The following is a 16,275-nucleotide window of genomic DNA, read 5'->3' on the forward strand; positions in this document are numbered from 1 at the left end:
TAAATAAGGAACCAAATGGAGCTGCCAACATTCCAGATTCTTAGATGTCTCCAAATGTAGCTTAACCCTAACACAAAGCACACAGCATCTTGTTAAAACATAGTTATTAAGATGTGATTCTAACTTGGACTTGATGCAAATGAAGTCCTTCTCTAGACAGAAAAGTTAGGCCCATGGCACTATGAACCTTCTACCAGGTCCTGATTTTTCCCAAACCAAATATTTCTGCAGCAGTTTCAAGAAAACCCAGAAGTATCATTCTTAGTGATATAAAATATCTCAATAAATAGTCAAATTCATCAGTGCTGTTTGTTGTAAGAATAATGATTAAGGGACAGACTCAGTGTTGCTGTGTTTCCCAGTGTTTATCTTTTCTCAGTTTGAGATGACCTATTTGCAACAGGCCACTGAATGCTGTATTTCAGTACATGTTCTTGACATATCTTTCACACAAAGTCTCTAAACACCTCGCAAACATTAATAAATTAAACTTCAAGAGCAATGATCATTTCAGCTTCATATTCACAGAAAAAAAGTTTCAAAGTCTGCTTAAGTATTTGTGGCAGATCTAAAAAGGAAATTCAACCTTCCAATCTCTTTGAATTAATCTTTGCTACTAGATCATGCAATTACACAGTCTAATTCAGGTTGGAAGGGACCTCAGGACACCATCTTTTCCATTGCCCTCCTCAAAGAAGGACTAACTACTCTCTACACCAGACTGACTACATAGAATCAATTAGGTTGGAAAAGACCTCAGAGATCATCAAGTCCTACCTATTACCTGACAACTAAACCACGGCTTCAAGTGCCACATCCAATCCTTTTTTGAAGACCTCCAGGGATAGAATAGAATAGAATAGAATAGAATAGAATAGAATAGAATAGAATAGAATAGAATAGAATAGAATAGAATAGAATAGAATAGAATAGAATAGAATAGAATAGAATAGAATAGAATAGACTAGACTAGACTAGACTAGACTAGAATAGAATAGAATAGAATAATAAACCAGGTTGGAAGAGACCTTCAAGATCATCATGTCCAACCCATCAACCAATCCAACCCACCTAAACAACTAACCCATGGCACCAAGCACCCCATCAAGTCTCCTCCTGAAAACCTCCAATGATGGTGACTCCACCACCTCCCCAGGCAGCCCATTCCAATGGGCAATCACTCTCTCTGTATAGAACTTCTTCCTAACATCCAACCTAAACCTCCCCTGGCGCAGCCTGAGACTGTGTCCTCTTGTTCTGGTACTGGCTGCCTGGGAGAAGAGACCAACATCCGCCTGTCTACAACCTCCCTTCAGGTAGTTGTAGAGAGTGATAAGGTCACCCCTGAGTCTCCTCTTCTCCAGGCTAAGCAATCCCAGCTCCCTCAGGCTCTCCTCATAGGGCTTGTGTTCCAAACCCCTCACCAACTTTGTTGCCCTTCTCTGGACTCGCTCCAGCAAGTCAACATCCTTCCTAAACTGAGGGGCCCAGAACTGGACACAGTACTCGAGGTGCGGCCTAACCAGTGCAGTGTACAGGGGCAGAATGACCTCCCTGCTCCTGCTGGCCACACTGTTCCTGATGCAGGCCAGGATGCCATTGGCCCTCTTGGCTGCCTGGGCACACTGCAGGCTCATGTTCAGCCTACCATCAACCAGTACCCTCAGGTCCCTCTCTACCTGGCCACTCTCCAGCCACTCTGACCCCAGCCTGTAGCACTGCCTGGGGTTGTTGTGGCCGATGTGCAGAACCCGGCACTTGGATGTGTTGGATGCCGTTGGATTCTGCCCATCTGTCCAGCCTGTCGAGGTCCCTCTGCAAAGCCTCTCTACCCTCCAGCAGATCAACTCCTGCCCCCAGCTTGGTGTCATCAGCAAATTTACTGATGATGGACTCAATGCCCTCATCCAGATCATCAATAAAGATGTTAAAGAGCACAGGGCCCAGCACTGATCCCTGGGGCACACCACTAGTGACTGGCTGCCAGCTGGATGTGGCACCATTCACCACCACTCTCTGGGCTCGGCCCTCCAGCCAGTTCCTAACCCAATGCAGTGTGCTCCCACCCAAGCCATGGGCTGACAGCAGGCCAGCAGTTTGCTGTGGGGGACGGTGTCAAAGGCCTTGCTAAGGTCCAGGTAGACTACATCCACAGCCTTCCCCACATCCACCAGGCAGTCACCTGATCATAGAAGGAGACCAGGTTGGTCAGGCAGGACCTGCCCTTCCTAAATCCATGCTGGCTGGGGCTGATCCCTTGGCCATCCTGTAAGTACTGTGTGATTGCACTCAAGATGACCTGTTCCATAATCTTGCCTGGCACTGAGGTCAGGCTGACAGGCCTGTAATTCCCTGGTTCATCCAACCGGCCCTTTTTGTGGATGGGCACCACGTTGGCCAGCTTTCAGTCTTCTGGGACCTCTCCAGTGAGCCAGGACTGCTGAAAAATGATGGAGAGTGGCTTGGCCAGCTCATCTGCCAGCTCTCTCAGCACCCTAGGATGGATCCCATCTGGTCCCATGGACTTGTGGGGATCCAAGCGGCTGAGGAGAGCTCCAACTATCTGCTCATGGAACATAGAGAAACTATGCAGCTTCCTGGCTCCTTCTGCCAGCTGTGCAGGCCAGCTGTCTGGAGAACGTTCTGTCCTGCTAGTAAAAATTGAGGCAAAGAAGGTGTTAAGTACCTCTGCTTTTTCCTCATCCTTTGATACAACATTTCCCTCCATGTCCACCAAGGAGTGGAGGTTGTCCTTGCCCTTCCTCTTTTTGTTGTCCTTCACAGCAGAGGCCAGTTTAAGCTCCAAATGTGCTTTTTTAAGCTCCAAATGTGCTTTTGCTTCCCTAATTTTCTTCCTACATGATCTAGCAACATCCTTAAACATTCTATGGGTTGCCTCACCTTTCTTCCAAAGATGATACACCCTCTTTTTTTCCCTTAGTTCTATTAAAAGTTCATTACCCATCCAGGCTGGCCGTCTGCCCTGGCGGCTCATCTTCCAGTACATTGGCACAGCCTGTTCCTGCGCCTTCAAGAGTTCTTTCTTGAAGCAGGTCCAGCTCTCCTGGACCCCTTTATTTTTAAGGGCTTTATTCCAAGGAACCCTCTGAGTTAGTTCCTTGAGTAACCTGAAGTCTGCCCTCTGGAAGTCCAGAGTGGAGGTCTTCTTGCTGCCCCTCTTAGCTTGACCAAAACCCAAAAATTCAATTATCTCATGGTCGCTGGACCCCAAACACCCTCCGACCACCACATCACCCACCAGCCCTTCCCTGTTGGTGAAGAGGAGGTCAAGCATAGCCTTACCCCTGGTAGGCTCGCGCAGCACCTGGGATAAGAAGCTGTCCTCCATGCACTCTAAGAACCTCCTAGACTGTCTCCTCTCTGCTGTGTTGAGATCCCAGCAGATGTCAAGAAGGTTGAAGTTGCCCATGAGAACAAGGTCAGGCAATCCCAAGACAGCCCTAAGCTGCCTATAGAATGCTTCATCAACATCTTCCTCCTGGTTTGGTGGTCTATAACAGACTCCAACCAGGGTGTCTGCCCTGCCGGTCTTCCCTCTAATTCTTACCCACAAGCACTCAACCCGATCGTCCCTAATCTCCATCTCAATGGCATCTAGTGCCTCCCTGATGTACAGGGCCACCCCTCCACCCCTTCTTCCTTGCCTGTCTCTCCTGAAGAGCCTGTAGCCATCAATTGCAGCGCTCCAGTTATGTGAGTCGTCCCACCATGTCTCTGTGATGGCAACTACATCATAACTTTCCTGCTGCAACAAGGCTTCCAGCTCCTCTTGTTTGTTACCCATGCTTCGTGCATTAGTGTACATGCACTACAGCTGGGCTGCTGGTTTCACCTCTGACTCTAGCTTATCGCCCCCAGACTCTTGCCTGAGGGGACTGGTTTCAGCCCCTTCCCCCTTCAAAACTAGTTTAAAGCCCTGTCAATGAGACCTGCCAATTCCCTTCCCAGAATCGTTTTACCTCTGGGGATCAGGCTGTTCTCATATACTGTGACCTTTCCCCTCCTCTGGGACAGATGTACTCCATCTGTTGCCAGCTGACCTGGTGCAGTAGAAAGTTCCCCAAGATCAAAAAACCCAAAATTCTTTTGACTGCACCAGCCTCTAAGCCACTTGTTGACTATAGCTGCTGACCTGTTCCTTATGGTATTCCCTCCTGCAACTAAGGGCATTGATGAAAAAATTATTTGTGCACCTGACCCCTCAACCAGGTCTCCCAGGGCCCTGAAGTCATCTTTGATAGCCCTGGGAGTTCTGGTTGCAACATCATCATTCCCTAACTGCATAACTAGTAAGGGATAGTAGTAAGAGGGCTGCACCAGGCTAGGCAGCCTTCTGGTAACATCATTAACTTGGGCTCCTGGGAGACAACAAAGTTCCCTATGAGATGGGTCTGGCCAACATATGGGGCCCTCTGTTCCCCTCAGGAAGGAATCACCAATAACAATTACCCTCCTCATGGCTTCCTCCAGCCAAGGCCTAAGTAATCCAAAGAGGGAGGATGCACCACTGCTCTGGACAACCTCTTCTGGAATCTGACCATAGGCACAGGAATGACTTCTTCCCTTGTCTCAATTTGGCTTTTCACCTCATGTAACGTGTGGCCACTACTCTTGCCGTGTTGCTGTGTTGCTCTGGGAAGAACCTGGCTCTGCCCTTTATGTAGCAAAACCTCCATCAAGGCCTGGCTCAACCATCTTTTCTCCAAGATGAACACATTCAGCTCCACAGCTTTTCCTCCTGTGTCATAACCACCTTGGTGGCACTTGCTGGGCTCTCTCCCATTGGTAGGTCTTTGTCCCACGGCCCACAGCCAGGCACAGCTCTCCATTCCTGGGAGACCATCAAAGCCAAGTGAAGGAAAGGGACCCCTTCCCTGAACCTACTAGTTGCATATATGACAGCACAGTGCTGGAGTTGCTCAGCACCTTTTCTGAAGGGGCATGCTGCTGTAAAGAAGCATCCTAGGTCCTTGGCTAGGTCCCAAAATAACTTCCATGAGGTAGGAAGGTATCCATCACTTTCCTGGAGACCAAGCCGAGGTCGATGGGCCCATAGTTCTTCAAACCTATGCTTCCTGATAATGGCTGTAACATTTGCCCTTCTCTAGGCATCAGGAACCTCCTCCAGCCACCATGACCTTTCAGTGAAGACAGACAGTAGCTTCATGATGACACTAGCCAGCTCCCTTATCTGCCTCCCATGTGTCTTGTCTGGTTCCATGTACCACCTTATTTAAATAGAACCTAATTCCATCCTCCCCCACTGTAGCTGCTACCTCCCTCTTTCAAGTTTTACTTCTAGAAGGTTACCTAGAAGGCCTGAAAGCAAACTCTAACAGTAAAGCCTGAGGCTTCATGGAGCAGTGGGTCCAGATTTCCCTGTTTTTTCCTTTGATGATGATGCATTTGTAGTAGCCATTCTTGTCCTGCTCATTCCTCACCAGTTTCGACCCCAGTTGAACTTCGACCTTCCTCATTCTACCTCTAAGTGCCTGCACCACACTTACTCTTTAATATTCTCTTTCCACTTCTACCTCCTGTCTGCTTCCTTTTTGCATTTATGCTCAGTCAGGGGCTCATCTGTCATTTCAAGTTCCTATTACAGATTTTTCCCCTAATTTCTTTGAAATCTTGCACCCAGTGGCACAACTCCCCTTCACTTCAACACAGCTAGAATTTTACCACCCTTTAGAAATTAGTACTATCAACTTTGTCACCTTGATCATAAAATTTTGTTTTGCCTCCATCTTCTCTATACTAATAGATGCTTCCATTACAAATTATTTGTTTGATATAATTAAACTGCACCTAAAAATACTATGGTTTAATATACAAATGAGTCCTGTGTCATGTTAGAGCAGCAGCCTCCCAAATATGACCTAAACAATACTAATTTACTGTGACAGCAGATACAATCTTAGTCTTCCATGCAGAATTTTAGCAACTGGAAAATGTTTTCCAACTGTCTTCAACAGTGCACATGAACATTCAGCAATGCTTTTCTCACTTTTCAGAACTAAAATAGATGTGTGCAAAGTCTGTGAACTTCTTTCAACATACCTGCAAAGCGTTGAAGGTTAAAGAGAGCATTATCCATGACAGTCCTGGAAAGCATTAATTCCCAAGAAATAGAAAAGAATAAAACTTCATCCACATTTTTGAGATTATGTGGGAAAATATTCAAGCCCATTCTCATAACTTTCTGGACAACACATTGGTACTCAAATCCTAAACACTTTTTGCTGCAGTTTGAAGCACTGTAAAGATGGATAGAAAAGCTGACAAATAGAAAAATGATGTGATGGTAAATTTCAGTTCATGTTCAGAAATACTTTGCAGTGTTAGGTTTGTGGGTGGACTTGGGGACTGTAATGGTCTTTTTCAGCCTAAATGATTCTATGATTCTAAGATGTAAAACATTTAAAAGTGGTTATTTTCATGCATTTTAAAAAATTGCTTGCAAGCAAAACTGATTCTAGATGACACTTGCTTCTTTCACAATTCATTGTCAATGAAAACTTGGCCCAACTACTTCACACTTCTACATCTTTCTCCCACTCTGCTCTTCATCCCTGCATTCTTGCAGGTTTTTCAACCTAAACTGCCCTCTAAGCCCTGGTACACTCGGGTCCTAACATTTCCTTCCTTCAGAAACACCCCTAACTGCATTTATTCAAAAAAGCTCAGGACATAAGTATTTCTAAATACCACGAGGCTCAAATCCACATCCATGTTGTTTTTCTCATAATCTGGAGATGTATCTGTTTCAACAACGAATCCTCCACCCGGTGACTCTGAACTAACTCTTCCTTTCCTGCCTCTCTTCTCAGAGACTATTTCCTCCTCTACCCTAAGAAATGTGCAGCAATTATCATAGTATCTATTACTCTTCTATGATGAGAGCTTACACTCAGCTCTGTATTCCTTTAAAACTCCCTCCTCACCTACTCAAATAGGGCATTTTTCAGTTCTGGCTAAGCAAACTTTCCCAATAGCTTCACAAAGCCTATCACTGTTATGTTATCTTGTATATATTAAGATTTATCTTTGCCTCTCTGGTTGTCACTTCCCCAGGGTAAATGCAATGTTTCTCCACAAGTTTTCTTTTGGCACTGATTATATCACACAGATAATGTCTAATTACCTTTCTGTTCAGAGCCACGCCATCTTCACAGTCCAGCACTGCACAATCTACATTTAGTGATGGGATTTTTCGTATCTTCTTTTCATCATCTGCAGGTACATACAGCACAGCTCGCCTGGGAACGTACTTGTGAGATGATGCAAAGTGATAACTAAGCTTAGGAACGCCAGCTGCCAGATGAGAAACCACCCTGTAAAGGATATTGTTGAAATTAGACACTTACAATGCTTCAAATACTGGACTGTATTGTAAAAGGGAGACATCCCTACCTAGAGAGGGGCTGATTTGGGGTTATTTTATCTATTTTTTTTTTTCCCCTTCAGGAAGAGTCAAGGTAGGGAGATACCAGTTATTACAGTTAATTACAGTATAAAACTCTGAAACAACTATGCTCAACAGAATTTGCTAACTTAAACACTCAAACCTGAAGAACTGCCAGGGCTGAGGTTATCCGTGCAGCCTTAATCATACTGCCCATTATGTGCACTATGCCAGATATTAAATACAGAAGAGCAGCGGTGATTAGTTTTTCCTCTGTTGTGTGACTGCTCCACAGGATGGAGGCTGTGCTGGGAATGGATCAGGACTGCTTTAGAGAGGAGACTGACTGCTATCTGCCACATTTGCTCCAGGAACAGGATGGCATGCTGTGAACGAAGTAGGGGTGTTGGTTAAAACAAACATGGGTTTGCCAGGTTGAGTTTGCAACCTTAGCGTTGTATCAACAAATGGATTTGCATGCAAATTTTAAATAAGCAGAGTGGATGGAGGGGGAAATGAGGAAAACGGGAATGAAAGCCCCATGCAGTGGAAAACCTCACTAATCCCAATGTGCTCTCTCAGAAGCTCTCAGACTTCCAGGTCCACAGCAGACTTCTATTGACAGAGCTCATGAACCCACCAGCATCATCAGCAGGTTGTTGGCTGTGGTGCCTGTTAAAAGTCATGAATATTTTGTGCACCACACTTCAGTGCAGTTGTGAGCCTGTGGTGCCATATGGCTTGAGTGGGTGGCACCTGTGATGACCTGTAGGCGTCAGGTTTGTGGCAGCCTGCACCCTGTGCTGGTATTCCCAGTGAGTGACCAGCTAACTCACCCTGGGTACAAGCGAGGTTGGTGCACTTGGAGGCAGTGGAGCTGCCAGGGGAGGCTGCCTTTGAGTACGGTAGGGAGCTTGCTTTGCTCCATAATTACAAGAACAGGGAAATAAATTGCCTGCTTCTGTTCCTCCCCAATCACGCTGTACACCCAAGCCTATTCTGCTACATCAAAAACGAGGACAAAATAATACAATTTGCCTTGTACTCAGAGCACAAGTCACACCAACAAAATAATCCTACCATACAACACCATTATGCATTATCATGTATATTACTCAGCACTTAGAATAATGCAAAGCCTTTCTAGCACCATGCTGAACATGTCATTATCACATCATGTCAGAGACCCATGCATTTCCTTATGCCCCTCTTAATAACGCTTCCCAAGCTGCTACACTTGGATGACGCACGGCTACCAGCGCACATGTGTTTTCTTCAAAGTGAATGTGACCAACCCTTTCAAATGCTTGGAAATTAGTTCAGTCAGTCTAAATCAGAGCCAGTGTGGTGTGCTTCTGACAGACCACTACAACAACTTGCCTTTCTGAGACAGCCCTGTTGAAGAATCCTTTCTTTCCCTAGAGGGTTCACCCTAAAAGCTGAATATGAATCTTGGGTTAAAACTATGAAGAAAGGTTTTATCACATTTTATCTCAGTAAACTAAATTGAAAAGGATAGCTATTCTACTGTCACCTCTGCTGTGCCTCTGCATGACCTGGGTGGACCCACTTTATAAACCCACAAAACCCCACTGCCTGACTTTTCTATGTAATATGCCTGGTAATGCTTGATTCAGCCTGAGAAATGGGGCAGCTTTGCTGTTAAACAGAAATGACACATTATTTCATTAAAAGTGCCAGTGCTACCCTTGTTAATAAATCTTCTCAATCTCTAACTGCAACAGCTTCAAGACTTAGATGGTGGAGGACAACCTGAAGACAAGCAACGGAGATTCACTGAGTCTCAGGATCCTACGTGCAAGTACCCTCTTTGCCCTATCCCACAAACCACTTCATGTCCCCTGTTTCATGTTGAAGTGGGGATGGTAACACAACTTCTGGCATCTCAAGTGGCTGCTAGCTAAATCCACTTAATCCCATTTTCTTGCAGTAGTACACTTTGGGAGAGCGAGAAGGAGGTGGAAGAGTGGTTTATCTCAAATGGAAAGAGAAGGGTCTTTTTTTCAGTGTGACACAGAGGTCAATAAAGAAGTCTGCAGTCCTTTACTAAACATATATGAGGGCACAAAAGTGATTAGTTTCTATTCTCTTTCTCTGATGGTTTCAACCCTGTAGTTACCAAAGACACAAAAGAGTCAAAGAGCTCAGCCCATTAATAGTTAACTCCAGCCTAGAGCCAAGCAGGCCCTGAAGCACCCTTAATGACTGCTTCTCACCAACCCTCCAACTCGACAAAAACTGGATAGACATGGCTAACACCACAATCTCAGACCATGCTGAGATAAGATCTATCTCCTGTCACATGTTTCCCGGGGTTTCTTCTGGGCTGTCATCGAATCATGCTCTGTTTGTCCAGACAGTTTCCATCCCACTGCTGTAGGCTCCACAAAGGCAGCTCTGCTCTACACACCACACACAACAGTGTGCAGTATCATGTTGGTAAAACCATTGTTACCTGCAGACCAGATTAATTTAGATGAGGCAGTAGTATGGCTTTCCCAGCAGACCACCTGACTCTGAAGAAGGGGTAGATTAAATCCATTAAAATACTGTCACTCAATAGGTTTAATGTTAAAAATACTAGTGCCTGGTGATGACTGGTATCTCCTCCTCGGTAATCAACTTCGTAGCCACAATGGCCCAAAACAGAGGTTTCTCAGCGCACAGATTATAAAAACATACTGTCAGTATGTCAAATTATTAGTTTTATGGAACATTTTAGCAGTTTTTTCAAGAGGTATGGCAGGAAAAAACACGTACAGGAGGAACTGGTGTCAGTGGACCAACTAAGCATGATTCTCCTTTCAAAACAAAGCCCTAGAAATATAAAGAGATTTCAACAAGTATGCCCAAGTGTGACTGCAGTACATGTTTTTTATACGCTTTTATTTTGACATATATTATTTAAAAATCATCTCTGTTCTCACTGTGCATTTTCCTTGCATAGTCATGTTTTATGATCTGCAATAAAATGCAGTGTAGACGATCAAGTGGATTTATTAGGAAATCCATTTGCCTATAGACCTTTTTAAAACAGTGGCAAGGCTCATGGTGCTACGCATACGAGCAATTAGCTACTGTGGTAGGAAACACTATCCTGATTATCTTGACTTCTGTTATTTTGATAGAATAAAACCACCCCCCAGCAGTTACATTTTTTAAGACTTAAAATAAAAAATCCACACAGCAGTGCAGCATCAATTATATTGTTAACCTTGTGCCATAAAGAGAAAGCAAATCTTACAAATGTTTCCTGACTGTAAGTATTTTAACAATTCAAACGAAGCTTGACTATGATTTAAACTAAGCACATGGACATAAGCCAAGTGAATTTGCTAAGACAATGTTTCTTTCTTTAAGCATTGTAAGTTAAAACAAGGACTAGACTATTGGGTAATGCTCATTAAATTGTTTTACAGAAATGTATTTTCATTCATAGTATCTAGCAGCACATTGAATGCTCTTGGGTTTGGAAATGAAGCTAAATTTCTCCAGCAAACATAACACTCTACTAAAGTCGTCATCAAATATGTAAAAGTAGCTGGCAAGTTAAAATTACTCATGATCCTCTGAGAATCATTCCACCCAAGAGCAAGTAGTACATCCTCAGGAAGCAGAAACTAAAATCTTGATTTCCAAAAGACATTGCACTTTGCAATGGCAGCCATATAGTGTGACTGCAACCAGTGAAATTACTCCCAAATTTCCCTGCTGTAAAATGCATTTTTGCATTCCGGTGTTGCTCATACTCACACATATACTTAACTGCACACACCTGCACAGTCTCATCAGAGCATACAACATACAGCTCACAAAGTAAATTATTCCCACTAGTGATTTGCATGATCAGCACTTTAACCTGTGCCTCTCTTCCCTGGTTTTTGCTAGATCAAACCATCCCTGCCAGAGATGCTACACCGTGATCTGCTTAACACATACCGATTGCTGACTGAATCTCTACTTCTACAACCTTTGGCACAGTGTTGTAAAGCCTTTCCAAAGACCGTTTTTAAACATTTGAATAAAACCATTAAAAAAGCTGTATAATTTCCAGAGTGTCTCTTTCTCAGCTGTATGCACATAACTGCAAAACAACCACAGTCCTAGATAGGTGGTGTGACAGAAGTGACCGAGGACCTAGGACTCCACTGAGCCTGACCCAGCTAATGTAGCAAAAGCTCCTACAAATTACTTCTCCAATATGTGAAAAAGAAAGCTCAGAAAAAATGTAATGGCTTTCTTACATCGAATTTACTAGGGAGTAGCTCAGAGCTACACACAAATTATCTGCCAAAGACAAAGGAAACTTCTACGAAATTACATAGCTCTGCAATTTGCATAGTAATTCTTTATAATTAGAAAAGAAGATACAAGTTGTTTGTTATAAACATCAGCAGGCCCTGTGCAAATACGAAAGGGCTCGCAGCCGAGCCGAGTATTTGTCGAATCAAAGCGACTCGCCAGAGAGTTTTATTGGTACAGCTGCGGTGCATGCATTTTATCACACATGCTAATAATCCTGGTTATGGCACCACCATTTTAATCATTTGTTCTGTGGGCTTGTTTCTCAAACAATTAGCACTAATGAATGGCCAAAATACCTCGGATCATATATGTCTAATTGCAGTCAAGAGCGGTTATTGTCCGCATGTACATTTCAATTCACCTCTGGGGATAATGTTTGTTAATTGTATTTCTTTATATAGCAAGTGAAAAAAGGCTGTTCACTCAAAAAGGGACTAAGTGTTCTCTTCTTTCCCTTTGTTCCCACAAGAAGCTAAAGTCACTTCAAGAGGCACTTAATCCCATCATCCATGGTTACAATTGCCTTACAGCATCAATCAAAAAGAATCTGAAGTAAAATGATGCAGCTATATTGTGTAATTAAAAGCAATTCAGGTAGTTATTGCTTGGGGCATTTTCCAGGTCCAAATACTTAAAATGGCACTGTGGGGATGCTAAATACTGTAGTGTTTTAAATTTGGTCAACTACAATATCTCACAGAGAAAGGGGAGGAATATGCAAAAAAAAAAAAAATCTCCTAGTGTGTATTGTAAAGCAAAAGAAAAGAGGAGGAACAGCTAACGTTTGAAGTGACAAAATCTACAAGTCTCCATATAAAAGGGAAATAAAAATATCAAGAAGAGAGAAAAGGGGAGGAAAAAGAAAAGGACGACAGTTTTCAAGAAAAAGAAATTCCCTGCAATTGTTAAAACGTTAACATGTGAAAAAATGGTAAGGTTTCCCCACATGGAAAACAAAAGCCCATGTCACAAGCTTTACCATCAGAATACAGGTCCCTGAAATCTTAGCGCTTTCCCAGTGGAAATAAATTGGAGGTAAACTGAGTGGTTCTTCTTTGGGGAAAAAATACAACTTTGGTTAAAGGAGAAAAGCTATGATATTTACTTATGAATAAAGCCAGAACTTCCTGATGGTCAGTATTTTACCTAACAACTGCCACTAACTCTGATCCAATTATGCTAAAATTAAAACTGAGGGGTTATCAACATATCAAACACTCCGCTTTACATTTTGATTTCTTCCTTTGTTCCAGAACCACTAAGGTCATTTCCCTGACCCTCCAAAAACTAATTAAGAAGCCTCCCAAACCTAACCCCTTGCCAGGGCAGGCAGAAGCCACCAGCTATGGTTTGAGATCTCTTGACAAACAACTTTCCTTCCTAGTCAGAGCACCCTGGAAGAGGCTTTGTCTAATTTTAAACTCCCCAAATAAGGCTGACACAATCTCACAACGATGTAACATGGAATTTGATTCCCCCGAAGCTGATGGGAGGTATACAGGTATATCTAAAATTGGTCCACGTCCTTCAGGTTTGATGAAGTTGAAAGAATAAACCCTAACACTTTCACAGCATCCTTAGGGAAACTGGAGGTCTGCACCCAGCCGCGGGGACTAAGCCATGGTGGGCTGGAGAAGCACTCACAAAAACTCAGTGAATTAAGAAATTTAACCTCCTTAACAACCAGCTTTGGATATCAAAAGGGACAGATTGGAGCAGTTCACTCCCCCAAGAGTGGCGGCCTGCTGGAAAAACTGTAGTGAGGAGAAATGAAAAGGGGGCTTCCAAGTGACCTTTCACAAGTGCTTGCTCCAACTGATCAGGACACATTGCATTGTAGCCAAAAAGCAGGGAGGTGAACCGAATGGGGAGGGAGAGCCCCGCTAATACAACACAGGGAAGTGCAAGTGGAATAAAGTAGTTTAGGTTTAAAATAGGAACTGAGTACCAAATCCAAAGTTGCTGGCACATAATTTTAAGAAAACAAAACAACACAACACCCCCCATCCCCCCCACCATCTCTGCCTGATGTTTATATTTTTTCCCTCTCTCCAGTAAATCGATGTAAGTCATGTAACTGGACACCAGTGAAAAGATCGAATACAAAGTAGACAAAGGCTTAAAATCATAGACTCCTAAGCCCTAAAATGATAAAAGGCTCTCATAGGTTAAATAGTTAACCAAACTTTCTCCTCCCACCAGCACTAAATGTAAAAAAACAAAAAGACCTTTTATTTACCGACTGTGTTCTTTCAACTACCTTTGACCCTGTTGTTTTGGTTCACTCAGAGATCCACCATCCCTTGAATTGCTTTGACTGAAGATCGTTTTTTTTTTTTTCTTCTCAGTTCAAAATGTCTAAATTAGACAGCAAGGATTAAAACAAAAAAAAAAAAAAGACCACTGACTTCTCATATTACTAACACATCCTATTTTCACAGCAGCAAAAACAGTCTACTTGTGAGGAAGCAAAGAGTGTTAAGGTTCTTCACTTTAATAAGGGAATTTTTAAAGAGATTTAAATGATGGCTCAGGGTGACAAGGACTGCTGCTTCCTACTAATGGCAACAGGCTGCTTCTCTCGGGCAGCCTCTGTGTGCGTGTTTGCTATCATCCAAGGTTAATTGGTGTCCTGTCTTGGGGAGTTTTAACATACGTGACATACAGTCAAGGGTTCACTCTTTTTCTTACAGCATGGATAACTCTGAATAACTCGTCTTGCCCATAAAGTATTCCTGAACTGAGCTGCGCTTCACTTTGCTTTTACCATTAGCAAAGTTTCTGTTTCTGGCTCCTTGGGATGCTTTCTGCTGCTTAATCAAACGCACATCACTGCGGGGCAATGGAAAAGCCCTCCAGTTGTCTGTGGCACATTCACTTTGCCACATTAAGTGAAAGAAAGTGTAGTTAACAATAAATGTTCTCCCCTCCCCCCCTTTAAATATAAAGATACATAAATAAACAAAAATACTAAATATAAACAGTTTTGGAGTTTCTTTAAGCAAATTTTAAGTGTTTTAGGGTATTTAACTAATGTTGTGTCTATGTTGCATTTTTTAAATCTACAACACTGTAAAGGGACGTTTGTAAGATTTGGTTTAGCTACACATTTTCCCAACAAAAGCTCCTGCATCACATTTCTTTAGCAGAATTGTAACTAGCAGTATGACAGAAAATTAGATCAAATTTTAAATAACAAAAACACCCCACAACAAAGATGAAGATTCAATACCATATCGTGAGTTTTAGAAAGGACCACATGTAAAATGTGCCTTTTTGAAGATGTGCATTGAGAGGTAAGAATAGGTTCCTTTGGATGCATGGCATCAATGTGTGATTTGTTTGGGTTTATCCCTATTCTGTATGAACCAATATGCACCAACTATGCTCAGGGATGTGCAACACAAAGGAAAACACATGGCTTCCAGGATCAAGGAAGGAGGATCAGGCACATATCACCAAATAAGCTGTCCTGAAGCATCCCATGCCACACTCTCGCTTGAGAAAGTGAATATAGAAACCCCATAAATCTGTAATGAGTCAGTCCCATGTTGAGGGCTTCTGCAGCAAAGTTGAATTTTGAGGAGATTCTTTTTATGTCACTTGTAAAATCACTCTTGCCTCTTCCAGTTCTCTCCTCCAGCTCACTGTTGAGCACTTTCCAACCTACTGATTCTGCCCCAAAGTTTTCACACACATTGACTTTCCACCAACCCACATCTCTATGTACACATACACAGAAACTGGTAACACGATTTGGGCAGAATTTATTTTATCACTGAATATGCTTTTCCTTCTCTTCCTTGTCCACCTCTCTTCCCTCTGCACCAGTGCCCACAGCAGGATACAGGGAACATCCCCAGCACTGAGCTCTTGCAGCTACCACCACCAGTCCAGCTGCGTGAGCGTTGGTTAAATGCTGCAAGATCAAGATTGAGACTAAGATTCAAAATTCAGCACTTGTTACTGTGATTACAGCCTGAGTCCCAAACAGCCAAAGCCTCTCTAGCAGTTTAGGAGTTGGCTGCTAACTAGTTATATGTAAAATAAAATACAGGCACTCAATAAACTCAGAATCAAAAAAGTGCCATTCCTGCCTATTAAATGACCTTGGTGTAACACGGAACCACTATGTTCACCACAGCCTATGCAGGTTAGATATCCATATTTGCACAGAGTGAGAGGAAAGGAAATCAGTACAGTCCTTAAAATCAGTCCTGATTTACCTCTGAGTTAAACTAAAATTACACTAAGTATGTGCCTGAGAATATTTAGTAGAAGGAAATTAATTGAGTGTCAACATATCGGTGCTGCAAAGGTCATGAAGAAAAGAAGAAATTTGTCACTCACTTTGCATCTTTCAGAGTTTCTGAATTTTTATGACAAACTGTTAATTGCATGTACAATTTATGACAAATTGTAATTTTGGATATGGTGGGGATATTTTACAAACTGATGTCTCCTTCATATTTCTGAGGTTTTTCCCCACTAAATAAGCCATCTTTTATCTTGATATGCAATTT

General features: G+C 42.8%; 1 protein-coding gene across 5 annotated transcripts in view; it reads right to left on the reverse strand.

Moving 5' to 3' along the window:
- The window catches only part of CLYBL (citramalyl-CoA lyase), a 216,290-nt gene that overhangs the window by 114,655 nt on the left and 85,360 nt on the right, over positions 1–16,275 (reverse strand). For all 5 annotated transcript variants that reach the window (XM_068164468.1, XM_068164678.1, XM_068164602.1 and 2 more), the window contains exon 2: positions 7,166–7,355. In XM_068164468.1, the coding sequence (XP_068020569.1) occupies positions 7,166–7,355 (190 nt within the window). The remainder of the gene's footprint in view (positions 1–7,165; positions 7,356–16,275) is intronic.

Source organism: Melanerpes formicivorus, unplaced genomic scaffold (assembly GCF_026170545.1).
Source record: "Melanerpes formicivorus ecotype bairdi unplaced genomic scaffold, bMelFor1.0.p_v2 SCAF_1, whole genome shotgun sequence".
Taxonomy (NCBI): Eukaryota; Metazoa; Chordata; class Aves; order Piciformes; family Picidae; genus Melanerpes; species Melanerpes formicivorus.